Genomic DNA, 18705 nt, shown 5'->3' with positions numbered 1-18705 from the left:
AAATCAGTGGAAAATAGGTTATTTATTATTTTCTTAACTTTACATAATGGTTAGTTCAATTCAAAATCTGCCAGTTAAGAGTGTACCAAAACCACTTTTTTTACTGACGAGACAATGCAGATATTGTAACCCGGACTGTTGTGTAATGATTAAATCAGATTTCAGCAGTAATAGTGCAGACTATTGTTTGTAACATGTTTTAATTCAAATTCAGCATTAGATTATTGGTTCCGAATGCAGTTCCTCTTGTCGATTCTGGACCGCATTCAGACCTAATGTAAGTCATGTTTCTTTCAAATTTGGTTTATTCACTGCCAACAGAAAAGTTGTTTTGATCAAGTATGTGCATGCTACATCCAGATAGTGCTAGACTGAAGAGCATTAGCTCAGGAGGTAAAACACTTGTCTTGGGATCAAGAGGCCGCAGGTCCGGTTCCCAGCTCCTCCTATATGTCGAACTGTCCTTGGGCAAGACACTGAATCCCTAATGCCCCCGATAGCAGGTAGTTGCCTTGCATGGCTGACGCTGCTTTGTGTGTCAAAGGGAAAACTGTGAAGCACATTGTAAAGCGCTTTGGGAGGTCCTCATTGACCTGAAAAGCGCTATATAAATGCAGAACATTAAGAGCCTTGGTGGAATCTGGAATTGACTGCAAAATCAAAAATGTGGAGGAAATCTGATAAATCCCAATGACGTTTTTTTAATCAAATGAAAATAAAATTTATTCCCCCATTTCCCCAAACAAAAACCCAGAATGCCAAATAAAGATACACATATAACGGTTAAAAGAAAATAAAAGTATGGCAAGGCACAGACTAATCATGTGAGTAAATGGAACTGATGACGAATCATCCACACTGATAAAGACAACAGCAGGAAGAATTTTAAAGCCGCACTCCTTTCAGCCAGCTTAGCACACCAAATGAGAAAACACTGACATTTAGAAAGAAATAACTAGCTAACTGAAATATAAATATGCGAAGTAAAAAGTAAAAATACTACAGTAAAAGAATACAAGTAAAAATGATTAAACTAAATAAAAAATGATCAATTAAAAGCCAAACTACAAAAGTGTGTTTTGAACCTCCTCTTAAAATTGTATCTCTGAAGACCTGATGTCTTCTGGCAGACTGTTCCATAGGCAATGAGAAAAGTTGCTTGATGCTGCCTCACCAAAGGATTTGTACCCCACCTTAGGCACAGGTAAAAAGACTGCTGCCAGATAACATAACCTGTGATGGCTGATATAATAAAATCAGAGACATAAGCACCAAAACCATGCAAAGATGTTTTTAACTTAAATTTGTCTTTAAAAAAAAAATAGTGAGACCACCTGGCCTAACATTGGACTGAAATCAAATAGGTTTAATCCTATGAAATTAGGAATATTTTCTTCTCATTCTAAATACAATGATCTGATTAATAAAATTGTTTTGCTGTAAAGCTAACCTAATTACAGAAAATAGAGGCACGCTTATTGATCATGGTTGTCTTGGGAATTGAGTCATATTTTTGAGAATTCAAAGAAAACCTATTTATCTCTGTACACACATTTGTTGAATTCTAATGATCTTTACCTAAGTTAAATAAGGATGCTATAATGTACTAACAAAATCCCTTGCACAAATGTCAACTACTGCTTATGTCTATTGTTTATGTTGACTATGTTTTGTCCATTGGTGCACATGTAATATTAATTGCAGCCTGGTCATCCTGGAAGAAGTTTTTTTTTTGTACTTTGTCTTTGAGTTTGGTTTCATTGAATGTTTTATCCACAATTATCGTGGCTTGTACAGCCCTTTGAGGCTCTTTGATTAAGGGCTATACAAATAAGTGTGACTTGACCTGTATGGCATTAAAAGTTGACATCGACTTAAAAGTCAATGAAACCTTTCCCAAGGCACAATTTCTTGTCCCCAAAACTGATGCGTTTTTTATGCGAATATAACTTGAGATTTCAATACAGCAAAGGAGAAAAGGACACTCTTTATTGCTGTACTTCACGGTCAGCCTTGAGTGTGGTGTGTCTGGAGGCCTTGTGTTTACCAACGATGAAACAGTGGCAAACAACATTTCGGTGCTATTAAAATAATTGAAATTGCATCACTCGATGAGTCTTTAATTTATAATTATATTTTTGCAGCTTGGGCTATTTTAGGACACGAGTTATTCTGCAACTTCTTCCGCGTAGGCTAAATTCATTTAAAGAACATGCTAGCCAACGATTATTTTATCTATATTTGATATTTTTATTCAAAGAGTATGACAGGAACGAGTTATAGGAATAATTTAGTGTTAAAGGCAGACTTGGGGGGCGTCTTTAAAAAGGGAAAATAGGCTAACAGTAAACAAGCCGCATATAGCTAGTCACCGCTAGCTGCTAGTGTGTTAGCCAAGTGCTAAGCGACTTGACAAGGCCTAAATTGTCTCACAGGGGACTTACACCGCAGTCAGCGATTTTGTAAGTTATGTAACCACCTCGTAACCTTTAACCAACCGTGTCATTTCGCCAAGAAGCGTTTGAAACGAAACTCACTCACCAATCTCTGTTAGTTAGCAAACATTAGCCTTAGCCACTTGTCTGCGGTTGTTAGCAGTTCGAATGCGGATGTTCCTGTGCCGCATCATGACTCGAAGCGATCCCTTCAAAGTAAAAGTCTAGTAGTTGCGTCTGTAAAGTACTGTACATTACTCTACGATCGTATTCGGATATTAATATTGTTTTAATTTAACAGACAACATTTTGCCCACCCTGAAATCAAAGGTGTTTTTTTTTTCATTTAACGTCGTTTTCTTTGACAATTATTCGTGCTGAATATACAGTACAGGTATTGACCTTTTTTAGCCTACGTCATCACCGGATCACCACAGGATGCGTGCGCATTGTTGACTTGAAACAGCAGGAGTTGCACTGGTGAGAGTTTGAATGGATGGATGGATGTACAGTACATGTTAACTCTGGAGTGCTGGATTATTAGGCAATGATAATCTTTACAAACACAACACATTACCTATGTATTCACAGCTAGACACACTTTGTAAAATAAAAACAAAGATAATTTGTGTATCAATTTTATTTATATAACAAATAAATGCTTGATTGAGGATAAGATTCGCTTGGGTACCACGATATATTACGTTTTCTACAATGATGTGGTCACCCGCTACCAGTGACTGAGATAATCTAGATTGGAGCTGAAATGGGCAAAACAGATCAGTTTAACAAAAAAAGGAGTTCCAAACAAATTCCTATACAAAAATTCTTATACGGCGTACACAATTTGAAATTATCAGGAAAAAAAACACATGAAGGAGAAGGAGAACTTCCATCATAGTTAGCCCTGGTGGTGCTAGAAACTAGTTTCAGACAGACCTTTTACACTTGAGATTTCATTACTTTTCTCCTTTAGAGAGGGGCTAAATTAAATGAATAATTTCCCTTTAGCGCTTGAGTTTCATGTAACACTATTCTATAAAGTAAATTCCATCCAGAGATCTTTTTAAAGAGAGCTTATGTCTTAAATTCTAGTTCATAATGATACACGGAGACCTGACAGAAGAAACTGATGTAAAGCTGATGTCTTAATGACATCCATCGGCACACTATAAATGTCGTGTGTGTGCCTGCTGCAACCTCTTGACTTGATGGGGTCAGGGTTAACTAAATATCTTACGAATGCACATCCTACCGCTGAGAGATCACTGAGAAAAGGAATTCATATTTACTGACCGAGCGGTTTTGGCTGTGGCCACAGTCAAATATTTTCCTATAGCAGGTGGTGAATAACCAACTGACTGAGATTTAAAGGTAATCTCTTGCGGTATTAGGTATTTTTAAAGAACGATTTGGTGCAACTAAAAGGGACACACCTATCCAGGCAACCTCATGTGGCCCCTCATGGTTATTCTGCCAATGTAAATAAAGTGCTGTCATACAGCAATAGTTGCATTATTTATTGAGAATATACGGTACTGTTGTTAAAGATGCAGGCAGTAAATGACAAGCATTTGCATTCCATTCTCATGTTGCGCAAAGGTAGCGAGCACAAGAAGCCAGACCTAGTATAGTGGGATGGTCTGCAGCCAAATTTGACCTGTGATCCCCACAACTACACTTTGAATAAATACTCATATTTTCATGTTAAAGCTGCATTTAAGGAAAGGGAAGCTCAAAATGCTGTAATAAATTATTTGGTCGGTATATTGTAATATTTCCTTTACCATTTTGCCTGAGAAAGTACAGTAGTAAGCAATTGCTATCAGTCTGCGATAGTACGGTTCTAAATATAGACCGGCCCTGTGACTGAGCTGGCCCTAAGTGTCGGATTCCAGTCTCACTCATCCGTCCTGGCTTCATCAGCACCTGCTGCTAACTATAAACCTACCCTGCCCATCGTTCACAAGAGAGCCAATGCCCGCTCTCACAACTCAGCTCAGAGAAGAAAAATGAGGAGCCAGGGCAGACTCACAAGTCGCTTTGACCATGCCCCACTCAAATAGGGAGGGGCGGAAATGAAGACGGGAGCACTGGAGGATGCAACGTGCCGGCAAGAGATGTCGACATTGCTTTTTTTCATACTGAAGCCCGAGTGATCTGTCGTTGTGGGGTTCAGTCACACTTTGGGTTCTAAAAAGTGGATCCCCCTCAATCGTTGAGCTCTGAGTTTCGAAGAGTGCTGTGGATTTACTTTCCTGGATCATTGGCACACATCACTTTACTGAGGAATTTGATGCCATTTTGACAAGACCTATCTTTCTTTACCAAGGTACAGTAATAAGTATTCTGTTTATTAATATCATTAATTTTTGGCTACTTTGAACCTAAACTTATGTGTTATATTAAAAAAAAAAACTTAATAAAATATGAATGTAATGGACCTGCGTGGACTTTAAACAGTTGATTTTGACTTACTCTAAGTTTTACTGTAAAACAATACAGTAAATTTGCAATCTACTGTAAAGTTATTTTAATACAGTTTCAGAGTTGAATGGTGGTTGGTTATTAGTGCCCTATGATTATAGAATTAATGTATTGTTTTTACTATAATAATAAAATGACTGAGCTAACATGCCGCATGTGACCCCTTTTTCATTTTCAGTCCAGAAGAGAGCCAAGAGTAAACTAACTGGCAGACTGGACCGCCACGTTGATACTTCAGTGCTTGTGGACTAGTGATGGACAGCTGGACTCTTCAAGAGGACAGCTACACATTGTTGCAGATTGCACCCCGTACACCTTTTTCTGAGCACAATTGTGACGGTACTTCTAACCACGTCCAAATATTTGACATCATAACTTCCCCGAGTCATCACCGCGGTGCTATCTCTGAGACCACTAGCTTGTGTGACATATTTGGAGATGACTGTGAGTCCCCCTCAGTCCCCAGCAATCCAGACGTAGGTTTTGTCAATTCCCAGACCGAGTTGGAGAGGACGACAGTCACATCACCAACGGTGGATGATTTGAATGACTCTTCTGGCTCCTACCACACAGCACCAGGCTCGATTGAAGGAGAAGAAGGATCTAATGACACAAGAGAATTGATTACCAGCCCTCCATTGCTGGATGAGTCCACTGAGGGTGAGCAGCCTGAGCAAATCTTAGTAGGCTCAGAGCTGTCTAAAGTTAGTTGCTCAAATTTTGAGTCGGAAAGAAAATCCCTAGTGCCAAAGCGAAACTCAGCAAGCTTTTTATCTGAATTTGACAACACTGACTTTCCGGAGAAGAACCTTTCTCCTGCACAAAACAGCTCCTCTAGCCTATGTTTACAGGAAACAGTCTCGGTTGTATGCCATTCGTCTACTGGGACTAGATGTTCATTTTCATTGCATCATCCAGGAAGTGAAAAAGTGAAACTCAGTCCTGTAAACAGCACAGATAACTGTAGTATGTGCAGCCAGTCAAATCTTTCTCCAGGTCCAAGTCCATCCTATGAGCTCATGGACTGCTCCATCTCATCCTCATTAACTGCTCTTGCTCAGCCTAGAGAAAGAGAACCTGAGGAGAATAGGTCATCGCCTGTCTCCACACCCATTTATTGCTCTTCTCAATCTTCAGACATGGATCCCAGAGCTAACATTTCATCTCATTTTCCTTCACCTGGATATACAGAATCCCAGCCTGAAGACTCACTACTATCCCCTGAGCTCAATAGTAGGTCCCATTTACCTGACTCTCACTCGTCATTTCCTTTAAACAAGCTGAGCGGAAGGATTTCTCTGCCTGATTTAACGAGTAGAGGCTCCACCCCAGCTCTAGAAATAGAAAACCCATCTCCTAGCTCTGAATTTATTGAAAATCTCACTACAATAGAAACAGACTTTGACAGTACTGAGTTCAGCCTTATAATCTCAACAGCTTCCTCAAGTTACACTCCCTGTTCCCCTGTTGTGTCAATAAGCCCATATACCGTGGATAATGGTGTTGTGCCTGAATTAAAAGACTCTTCTGCAACACCTGATTTACTGAGTGCCCGATTAGTAAAACAAAAATGTGGTTCAACGTCGTCCTCCCCTAGGCACTCAAGACTGAGTTCTCCTTCTGAAATACTCACCAAAGCTCATTCACCTGTATTGAGTCATAGTCTATCTCCATCACCTGGCATCAGAAGCACCTGCTCTTCCATTGAGAGTGCACATATTGCTTCTTCACCTGAGATTAGGGTCACAGCTTCATCTCCTGAGGTCGAAATGAACGACTACATTTCTGAAGAGCAAACAGAATCAGAGTCTCCTCATTTAGAGTGTTCCCAGTCAAGGAGTCCCACTTCCTCTTCACACATTACTGGGATTTCTCATTCTGTTCTTATACCTAAGGAGAGAGACAATGTATCTTCTATTGAGCTCTGCCCTCTACCCATTCCTGAGTCTATTGTCACGCGGGTTTCACCTGCAAGAAAGAGTCCTTCCCTTAGTAGATCCAGTACACCAAGGTGCTCATCTCTGGGATCAAGCTCTGAGCTACAGGCTGAAATATCTCAGTCCAAGTTGCGAACTTCTTCTCCTCAGTCAATGTGTTGCACTCCCTCACCAGAATTGAGATTTCAGAGCTTAACTTCTTCACCTGAACCCAGAAGTAGAGACCTATCACCGATGACACCCTCTCCAGTAAACAGAATAAATCCATTTTCAAATTCATTTCTCTCTTCTGAGTATAACACCCACTATTTACAGCCTACTCATCCATTGGAAACACCGCAACGGGTTGCCCTCTCGTTTCCCAAACAAGTAGGGTTGGAAACACAGAAAGTGATTCCTGAACTGGAATTGGACAAAGCATCTGAAACCAAAAGAAGTTACCCAATTGGTCCAATTAAGTCACTAGTATCTAACTCATCTTTAATACCCAAGGAAAAGTCTGATACAGAATTGATTCAACACCACCCAAAAAACAGGTTCACACCAAAAGAACCAACTGTTGTTGATGTGGTGTCCTTTGCTGAGAAAAATAAGGGAAATAAAATTATTAATGCTTTTAGTAAACCTATTAAAAAACAACAATTTCCTTCCAGTGTTGTGTTTACCAATAAGGGAAGTGTTCACCATAATTCGGACAAGGCTAAATCTCTACAGAGAGAAGAAAAACGACTGAATCAATACACACAAAATTCATTAAAGTCAAATTTTACATCTGGTCATTCGAGACAAAAACTCGGAGAAGGAGCAAGGTCTGCACCGAGCATGGGGAACTATACAAATAGGAGGAAAACACCCTCTCCCCCCATAACCAGATTTACCCCTGTGCACATTATTGAACCTGAGAAACCACGGCGAAACTGGCAAAACAGAGGACCCCCGGACTTTACAAAATCTTCGGAGAACGGCTTTTTAAAGAAGATTGTCCCAATTGGGGAAAGTCACGATTTTGTCCCTACTGATGATAGTAATAGACATCTCCACAGTATCCAACCTGGGAAGCAATTACAAATGGAGAAGAAAATTGCGTTGGAGAAGAGCAACAGGCAAATGGAAAGAGTGGTGGAAAGAGAGAAACACAAAGAAGGGTGGGAGATTGAAAAGGGGGAGGAGTGGCAAATGGATGCCAGTTACAGAGGGGAACAGGTTGAGCTGTCATTCAATGCCAAGAATAGAAAAGGGACTGTAAGTTGCAGTAGAGTCCCCACAAGCATAGAGAGCTGCCAAGGATTGCTATCATCGCATTCCTACTCAAAGCCTTTTCTTGCCACCAAACAGCCACAGGAAGAGCAAAGTCGGCTGAAACTTGCTACTCAGCGAGACAAGAGTGGTTTTATGACCGGGCGGCTTCAGAATCGTCCATCACAGAACAGGTTCAGTCCTCGATCGTTCACAAACAGGCCTGACCGGAGTTCAAGTTCAAGCATGGGAAGTGAGTTGGATGAGGCAGACAATGAGGTGAAGTGGCTAACAGATGTGGCTTTTCGTAGCCTGTCCAGCCCTGAAGTTGACTACCTTGATATGTACAACTCCAGCCACCGATCTTCTACCAACATTTCCCAGCCTTCTACACAGGAGAGCCCAGCAGGGATCAGTGGTGCCTGGGCAACCTATGCTGATTTCAGGGGTTCTGCTTCAAAGCTGGACAGTGATGATCATTCATCACAACAGCAGTACCAATACAATTCAGATGGAAATTATCCATCCCGCTCTTCAGAGATGGGAAGCTTTGAGTGCATAGACATGGCTATGGAAAGAGAAGGTACAAAGGAAGTAAGAAGAGGAGTGCCAAAGAGACAGATTCAGTTGAAGAGAAAGGAGAGTGTGGATGACAGTAGTGAAAATAACAGCCCAGGACCCCCTGTAATAGAGAGCAGCTTGCTTGAAAGACATTCTAGAGATGCATTATTGAGACAGTACAGTACACCAGCAGAAGGCAAAGTAGGTTATGTTCCTGATCATTTCCCCGAGCCTGAACAGGATGAAAGAAATTCAAAACTTCAAAAATCAATTTCTCTGGATGAAACATGCTCAAAGACGAAGATGGCCACTTGCCTTATCAAGAGTGTTTTGTCCAAGAGGATGCAAAGTGTTGAAAAGCAATCTGATCCAGATGACGATGAAGCAAATGCTACTTCTGGGGAAAATTACTCTGATGAAGAGCTACAAGAATTTGATAACTTACATTCTTATATATCCTCTAACTACGATGATACTTGTGATGCTTTTGCTATCAAAGAAGAACGGAGAAAAAACATTAGACCAGAGAAGACAATTGCCGTTAAATCTAACAATATATTAAGCACAAATAGCAGCAAAAGAATTTCTACCCTTTCACATCCTGACAAACAACAGCGGGGTTTCCAAGAGGGCAGTACAATTGCACCAGCATCTAATATAGGATCCAAATCACTGAACGATGCACAATCAGGTGGAATACAACATGTAGATAAAAGTAAAACATGGCAGGAGAATGACAGACGCGACTCAATAAATGCTAGCAATATGGAATCTCATTCTGCTACTGGAGACTTGAGCACACAGGCCGTAATGGCAAGACAAGATCAGGAATGTGACAAAATAGAGGTTCATAGACAATTGAAAAAGGGTGACAAGAGTTTTCACATGACACGGAAAAAACAGGAGACTGTTTTTCAGGGTGGCCAGAAAAAGAAGGCATCTCTCAATGTCTGCCTTACACCAGAGGCAGAAGACCGTCAAGACATTTCTTCACCGGATATTAATTTGAGACAGCAGGGGGAAAAAGTCCAAGATACCGTCGTAGATCTTGAGACAGAGGAATATGATAAGCAGAAGGATAACAGAGTCAAGAGCCCTCTCCACAAAGTTAGAGATGTTCGTAGACTTGTAAAAAATACATATAGTCTTTCTTTTAAAGCACCCTGTACATCAAATATCAGTGAAGAAAAGATAGAATGTTTGAATGAGAGTAACATGGATGGAGGTAAAGAGGATTTAAAAGAAAATATAGAAAAACCCATGTTGCCAGTGTTAATTAAGGAAAAGTGTAAAGTGGAGAGCGTAGAGGAAAAAAGGACTAATCAAAATGTATCTTCATTATCCTCACCTGTACAGAGAAAATGGAAGCCTCTTCCTCAAGTACAGCCAATGCAAATACAATGCAAGGCAGTTTGCTGGAAAGAAGATAAAAACGAAATACAAATCTGTAAAGACTCAGAAAACCACATTGACAAAACATTTGGCTCTGGAAACAGATATCAATACAATGACAACTCTGAAACACCCACTGATGGCACATTTACCAAATTGTGGAAGCAAAATTCAAACATGGATACAGAATTCCTGAAGGAAGACAACAAGGACACGCCTGTTATTGTATGGAGTGACAGAAAGCCTCCCATGATGGGAAGTCTCCCCAAAGTGCCTAGCAAGGAAAGAGAGGTGTCCACTGCTGTTGTCTTGATAAGAGATGGATCCAGCCAGTCAACGGCATGTGCAGAACATGCTCAGGAAGAGACCTCATCAGTTCTTCAGGCCTCATCTTCACCTGAGATCACAACCACTGGCACCACTCCAAGCAGTAGTAGTCACTCTATTTCCATGTTACTAAAGGAGAAAGGCTACCAGGCTGACATTGGAGCAGTGGTGGGTGGTGGCCAAAACACAACTGGAGGGAATGGAGTTCCACGTAAACATGTAAACTGCTTAGAGATCCCTTTGCAGACCCCATCAGATGGAGGAGCTGAGCCACGTCAAGGAATGTTCTCCGCTTCATCCAGTGTTCCAAGCCCTTCAATGCTGTTTGACAATGTTGATGAACCCTCAAGGAATAGAGAAGTAAAGGTTGATCAAATCAAACAAAGAGCAACCGTTCCTCAAGAAAACCAAACTGATCAATTATCAGCTCTGAACCGTAACAATGAAAACCAAGATTTTGATTGCGTGAAAAGGCAGGAACCAACACTCCCTTTAAGGCCACCAGCAATAAGGCGGTTCAGAACTCAACCAATTGAGGTTAAGTCCCATTCTAAAGAGACACCAAAACAAGAGATGACCCCAAATAGCCCTACAAAAAGGCAGCAAAGCATTGAGGTCAAATCAATTGCTAAAACTTTAGAAAAGCCTGTTGTACCTCCAAAACCAACTTACAAATTCAGACCTGCGGATTTAGGAGTAAATACGAATGAAACACCTGGAACTCTGATTTCTAACATAAAGCCTCGGAGTGAAGAAAGGCCTCAAACAATTGTAGTTTCGTCACCCACAATATACAGAAAGATCCCCAGTGACTCATTGTCAACATCTAACCAAACAAGAAAGCTTGCTGTATCTGCTGTATCTAGCCTTAAACCCCCACCAAGCAAAATATCTACTTCTAGCATAACCAGCAAGACTCTTTCATCATCAGGCAACGTTGCGTCTAAAGATCAGCAGCAGAACCAATGCACAGCACCTGTGAGATCTTTGCATCCTACAACTACAACTTCAACTCCTATGCGCAACATCCAGGTAACTTCAATTGCAGATCCAAATTCCCATTCAGCTGCAAAAGAGGCGCCTGAAATATCTTCAATGGGAGCCGAACATACCATTCAGCCAGCTGTTGTGGAGTTCAATGAGGATGAAGTGCCTGTGACAACATCTTCAAACAATCCTAAACCACCTGCTGCTGTCTCCACAACACAAGCCCTACGGTACACACAGGAGCTATACCGCAGGTCATTGTCAAATGAAAACACTCAAAGAGCCAATAACCAGCATTTTTATGCTTCTGATGATCCTCCAAGCTATGATGAAAGAGAGAGCTTTAGCCCACTCATGCCAGATTTGACGCACCGACGTTCAAACCACTATCAAAGCCCGTCCTACCCTCCTCCATGTATTTGTCCAGCTGGGTGCCCTCCTCAACCAGCTTTCCCCCCGACTGCCACCCATCACTACCACCAGCATCATCCCCACAGCCCACACAACCTTACTCCACCAGCGCCTTCACATTCCCCGAACCGTGCAATGCCGTACCAAGCCCCCGTTCCCTTCATGCGTCCCCACCAGTGCAGAAATGATCTTCCGCCCATGAACTTCCAGCCCAGCTTATCACCAAAATCAAGTCCTCTAGGTCCAAGCCAGCCGCACATTGTGTACCAGCCTCCCCACCAGCCTTCTAACCAGCCTCCTCACCAGCCTCCCCCCCACTCTTCACATATTCCTGTAGATCGCTCCATGCCTGCTGAGCCTCGACGACTCCCACCCCATCGATCTCCCCAGCAGCAACCACCAGTTATGCCTGGTGCTCCTTTTAGTGATCCCGGACACAGTCACTCCCCTGGTCTTACTCCCATTGACTCTCAGTACATGTGTGGGCAGTATGGCTCAGAGTATGGGGGTGACACCTCAAGCTTGTACTCAGAGAGCAACTATGGGCAGACACCCCGAAGAGTTCTTTTAGATCCTGAAACAGGAAAGTATTTTTACATCGAGGTGCCAATGCAGCCTCTGAGGAAAATGCTGTATGACCCAGAAACAGGCCAGTATGTGGAGGTTCTTCTCCCCCAGCAAGGCATGTCTCACTCGGGCCTATATCCTCCATCAGCAGCTCCATACACATCTCCCCACAACCCCTCTCTGTACAGCCAAGGTCCACAGTACGTGCCCTATACGACCCCCGCTTCAACTGCTCATCCCCAGCCTCCCAACCAGCCACCTCGATATCCTGAGGCCTTATCTGCTGCGACAATGCCCTCGAACGTGCCCAGCACGAGCTACAGGAATTGTCCTGCTCAGGGATCCAAATCAGAGGCGCAAAACCATCCACCACTAGACCAGAACTACCTGGAGGGTATGTATTATGTTCCCACTGGGTTAAACGCAGGCACCAATACTACTCAACCAGTCTACTACCATAAACATCCACCCAGCCTTCCCCCATTAGGGTGCAAAAGGTCCTGAAATAGCGAACTCGGCCCGTCTTTCTGGAGCCTGTTAAGTTTAAAATACACGTTGTATAAAGTGTCTAATGTTAGCATGTCATGTTATTTGAGTTTTCATGTCGCAAGTGAAGACAGCAATTCCGCTTGTTGTTTATCCGCTGCCTCTTTTTGTCTGCTCAGCTGCTAAATAAAAAGGTTTTTAAAAAAAGCTTTTCCAAGTAAGAATTTGGGGACAGGGTGATGTGTTATAAATAACTAACAAATCCTCCTGTGATATTTTTCTATAAGATCTTGCCTCTTCGGAGTTAAAAATCAAGACAAGTTACCATTGTATGTGTACATATGTACTGACACAATACAGCAAAATACCTCCAGCTGTTACAAAAGATCCTCAGTTGCTTTGTCATGTAGACTGAGTTGTAAGCATGGCGCCTATATGGCAGCGATGCCAATAAAACGAGTCACACATGTGCTTCTCTTTGTCCCTTATTCTTTCTTTTTTTTAATGTTAATCTATTTGTGATAACTGCTATGCTATACATATATATATATATATATATATATATATATATATATATATATATATATATATATATATATATATATATATATATATATATATATATATAGTGATTTTGAATCAGATTTGTTTTTATTGTCAATGATAACAGCGTAGTGAAGATTGTTTACCATGAGATTAGACGTGGCACTCCAGGATAAACATGTAATAAAGACTTTAAAGAGAAAAACAAGAAATAAAGAATTCAAGGAAAAATAGGCAAATATATTTAAACATTAGTATTTGAAGACTAGCCTAGTTATAAGTGTATCAAAACAATAGCGCAATTACCAGTAGTGGTACAATGTGGTTCTCTTTTCACGGTCCTGCTGTTTTACTGATTTGTGTCTTGCATTGTGTTTTGCATTCTGATTGACTAAAAAGGCTGCTTCTTTTTTAGCTGTGCATCCATTATGTTGTGTATATGTACAGTTTCGTAACCAGCTTGGCAAATTTACAGTATGTACGTGAAAATTACAATTTCGAGTTTCTGTATGTCGAGAAAACATTATGCACTGACAAAAGTATTTTATTTTATTTTACAGTAATTGTTTAAAAAAAGGTTCTACTTAATCACAGGGTGGAACTATATATACATACATATATATATATATATATATATATATATATATATATATATATATATATATATATATATATATATATATATATATATATATATATATATATATATATATATATACAGGAGTCTCCATATATTACAAATTATATTACAAATTTAGTACTCTTTGCACTTTTGTAACTGAACTATTTCCATAGAATACATTCCTACTACATTGTAATGTTTCCAATGGTTTGCTTATAAAAGGAAAATCCAAAATTAATAACTAGTTTAAGTTTGTGTCGGCAGTGAATTTGAACCACTGTCATTGTGGCCGAAGCACCACTAGAGGATGCTACAATGCAATAAAAGATCTTAGCTCTTACTGGCTTTTTGAATCCTTTCGTTGCAAATCTTTCCTGAGAATTAGTAGTCGCTATTGGGCACGTTCTTTTTACTCATTGATTGCAAATAAAAAAAAATAACATTCGTCCGGAATCTGGATGTTGAGTCTTGTCAATTGAAAGAAAAAAGTCCCCCCCAAATCATAAAATCTGACAAAAAAATACATCCTCTTTAATACTATCAAACATATCTGTATTATCATTGTTAATAATGATGAAAATATGCACTATACTTTTCTATTAGTTTTGCCCGCAGGCACCAGGTAGACCCGTAAGAGCACCTGAGCAACCTGCAGACTGGTTCTGAAAGTATATGAAACGAAAAAATGAAATGATCTGCATTTATATAGCGCTTTTCAAGTCAAGACTTCCCAAAGCGCTTTACCGTGTGCTTCACATTTCCCAATAACGGCCGTGCAGCCATGTAAGGCGCTAACCTGCTTATTTGGGGTGTTACCAGTGTCTTACCCAAGGACACTTCGACATGTAACATGGAGGAGCCGGGAATCGAACCTGCGATCTCTTGATCCCAAGACGAGCTCTCTACCTCCTCAGCTACTGCCTAAACACTCACCTGTACACATTTATTTATTGACCAAGTGTTTATTTATTTAACACCCTTGTGGACTGTTTAGGCCAGGGGTCAGTAACCTGTGGCTCTAGAACCGCATGTGGCTCTTAAAAGCTGCAATAGTGGCTCTCTAGAGATGTTTCAGAAGTGTTTGAAAATTGAAAAAGATGACAAAGGGAAATAAATATACATTTGCTGTGTGATGGTTTTCTTTGGAATAAGTATAGAATGTTGAATGAATAGCTTTTATTATTGGATCGCTTTTACTTTTTTTTGTAAGACTTTTGCATTTTTACAGCTGTAGACAATTTTTAGGGGGTCTGTTTCAAAATGTGGGGTTGCTGACCCCTGGTGTAGCCAATCAGAATGCAGAACACAATCTTGATTCAAATCTGCGAAGCAGCGAGGCGGTGAAAGGTGAACTGCGGTCTAGTGAAGGATATTGGTCAGTGGCACAGAAAATGGATGGATGATTAGAAAATCAAATAAAGTAAATTATAAAATTCACCCATCCATTATCTGCACTGCTTATCCTCAGTAAGGTCACGAAGGGTGCTGGATCCCATCCCAGTCATTTTCGGGCAGTGGGCAGAGGACACCCTGAACCGGTTGCCAGCCAGTCGCAGGCCACAGAGAGACAGACAACTCACTCGCTTATTCACACCAAGGGACAATTTGGACCGGCCAATTTACCTGACATGCAAGTTTTTGGGAATGCCCGGAGGAAACCCACACAGACACGGGGAGAACATGCAAACTCCACATGGGTAGGCTGTGGTAGTTGGACTTGAATCCTTAACCTCTGCACCGTGGTGTTGTGCGCCAACCACCCACCCGCCGTGCTGCCCCCATGTAACATTAAAATTTCAAAATAAGAATTAACCACTGGACATGTTCCACATCATTAGCACATTTTTAAATTATTGCTTCGCATATTGTTATTAAGAATGTATTCTTTTTATTCCGGTAAAGGTTAAATCCAATTTAAAAATGTCGCTACATGATACAACTGCTCATATCATGACATAAACCAAATGACTTTTGGTTTACATTTATGTTGCCTTCATTGAGGATATTGCACAGCAAATAAACTTTGATCCAATCTGTCACACTGGAAGCTGCTGTCGAAGGTTCAATGGAAGTGCGGCGCTTTGATCTAGTGCCGTCACCATTTTAAAACCAGGAACCACACCTTCTGAACAAAGATTGTAATCTCGACGTAACACGCCTTCATGCACATTTACTTCCAGACACACACGCAGACCTTTACGCTACTCACGTGTCACGAATTGCTCTGTCATTCGAAAGTGTCGAAATATGTGATCCGGTATCACCTTGAGTGCAGTCCTACTTGACCTTCACAAAAGCATTTACAGAACATTCTTGTCCCAATTCGGATTTTTCGATAAATACATTGCTTGAACCTTGAACAATTCCTGGAACCACCTACTAGAAATGTAGTCAACAGGACAAACGGAAAAGTCGCATGTCCTCATTGTAGTAGGGCTATCTGGAATTTGACAACGTGTAGGTGGCATGGGCCGGGTCGAAAGATAAGTTACAGGTTTGAAGTGATAATCCTACAATGTTTGGATTGTAAGATGTGTTTTCTCGTGTTTTTCAGCGATCGCCTCCTTATTTTGCGGAGGAGGTCGGAAATTTGTGAAACACCTACTGCCGATTACTGCTTTGTTGACTCAGTGTGAAGTAAAACAGCTTCTTGTCATTGTCTGTCTGTGATGCGCTGTGTAATGTATCAATCACTGCTTGGAATGGTTGCTCCCTGTCCTCATTTGATAACAGGGGTTGTGTTTTGTTTCCTGTTTTTTTCCAGGACTACTTAAAAGTCTTAGTTGTTCTACCGAATCTCCATGTGGATGACAACTAATCTTTCAAAGTGTTTACAGTATCACTCCCTTTAGGTAAGGGTTATGTTCCAGATCAGAGGACAAGTTCATTGAGGTGTAACAAAAAACCTTAGAACCCAAAAATATTTTTTGAAATTTGAAAGGCAGATGACATCCGACCAAGTCAAATCTTGAGACTGTGAAATACAGTGCAAGATGAAATGAAATGATCTGCATTCATATAGCGCTTTTCAAATCACGGAAGACTTTCCAAAGCACTTTACAATTTGCTTTACAATTACCCATTCACACACACTCACACACCATTAGCGGCCGTGCAGCCATCCAAGGCACCAACCTGCTTATTGGGGGCATTAGGGGTTCAGTGTCTTACCCAAGAACACTTCGACGTGCAACACGGAGGAGCCGGGATTCGAACCTGCGATCTCTTGATCCCCAGACAAGCGCTCTACCTCCTGAGCTAATGCGTATTACATTGTCCTTTTATTGAACGGATACATCATTGAAAGCCATAGCAAGTTTACACTAATTGCAAGTTCTTTCGGGTTAACCGTAAGTAAAATGAAATGAAAAAGTAACTGTATCACAGCCTGAAATCATTCCTCTTCCTCATCAAAGTGTCCTTGATTTCCTATTTGTCGAAACTGAATTGGATCACCTTTTAGGAGAAAATATCAAGCAAAAAGACATACTGTAAATAAGGGTTCCATGAGCATTTGTTGACAAAATGAGTGGCACCCATTTTGATTTAGTATTTTAATACTATTTTTTGTAATAGAGGAATATGTAACGTCCAGACAGAGAGCAAATGCCCCAAATGAGACTGTGATGTTTCAAGCTAACAAACTTTTTACAATACACATTAATAATCATTCTAAAAAAAGCATTCAAAAATAGCATTCTAAAATAAGCTTGCTGAATGCGTAAAAAGGATCACAGATTACTTAACACTTAATGTTTCTTGGCACTAACTAGATAAGTGTTGAAACAGTTGGCCTACTTCCTGCTTTATAACTTCTTTTACCTCTACGTCAGTGGTTCTTAACTTGTTTTTGATCGAACCCCAGGGGTTCGGTGAGTCAGTCTCAGGGGTTATCAGGGTGGAGCCTCTGCCGTGAAAGTGGTCGGACAAATATGTTCGATATAACTTTGCGAACTTTCCCCTTCTTGACAACTGTGCAAGATCGAAGATCCAGCACGGGTATTATTATTATTTTTATTATTCTTTGTTACTTTACGCGAAAGTAGTGTTTGATGAATCCACAAGTGAGACTGCAACTGGTGTCACCTAGCGACTCCCAAGGTATGCGACACATTGGTTGGGTATGACTATCATCACATCACATAATAAGATCTAAAGCTAAAATAATCTACACATATTATGAATTAATAAGAAAATATACAAATCAGTAACAAATCAATAAACATAATATGGGAATGGCCCGCCAAGTAAACTGACTCTCAAATACCGCATTGAAAGCGCACCGCCGACGAAAGTCGCATAATACAACTTTATGCTTTTATTATTTGCATCCCACATGTACTTTAATTGTTGCACTTGCGAGTGAATAGTTCCCAATTTTTAGCCCTGTCTATCGAGTTAGCATTAATATCAACCTCTCGTGGGTCGCACTAAAATTAAACTTTAACATTAAGGCAAGGGCCCTTAAACTATCACCACCTGGGCTGCAAATGTTTTTTTAATGTACCCTATGGAGATAAAATCGTGGTTTAAAGAGAGAGAGAAAACAGAAAGATTTAACTTGAATTTGTCATATCCAGCATGGTCGCCATGGCGACCGGCTGGCCCCGCCCTCCTTCGCAGTGGATGGACAAAAGGAATCCACTGCTGCCCGAACAACTAGTGCGATGCTGGGAAGGCTGTATAAAGCTGAGCAGTCTGATACTCACATGCC

General features: G+C 40.7%; 1 protein-coding gene across 2 annotated transcripts; it reads left to right on the top strand.

Annotated features, from left to right (window-relative positions):
* Positions 1-5176: 5176 nt before the first annotated feature.
* On the top strand, positions 5177-12844 carry LOC148360010 (uncharacterized). Of its 2 annotated transcripts, XM_088344115.1 has the most exons (2): positions 5177-5630; positions 5685-12844. In XM_088344115.1, exons 1-2 carry the CDS (start codon positions 5177-5179, stop codon positions 12842-12844), a joined length of 7614 nt encoding a protein of 2537 aa, XP_088200241.1. The 2 variants fall into 2 exon arrangements, with proteins under 2 accessions (XP_088200241.1, XP_088200240.1); XM_088344114.1 differs by having other exon boundaries at positions 5177-12844.
* The last annotated feature ends 5861 nt before the right edge of the window (positions 12845-18705 follow it).

Source organism: Urocampus carinirostris, chromosome 9 (assembly GCF_059441175.1).
Source record: "Urocampus carinirostris isolate Australia breed hairy pipefish chromosome 9, RoL_Ucar_1.0, whole genome shotgun sequence".
Lineage (NCBI taxonomy): Eukaryota > Metazoa > Chordata > Actinopteri > Syngnathiformes > Syngnathidae > Urocampus > Urocampus carinirostris.
This window is presented reverse-complemented; position numbering and strand designations above follow the sequence as displayed.

Excerpts from the sequence above, each read along its gene's own strand:
- LOC148360010 (XM_088344114.1), top strand. The coding sequence starts at position 5,177 with ATGGACAGCTGGACTCTTCAAGAGGACAGCTACACATTGTTGCAGATT.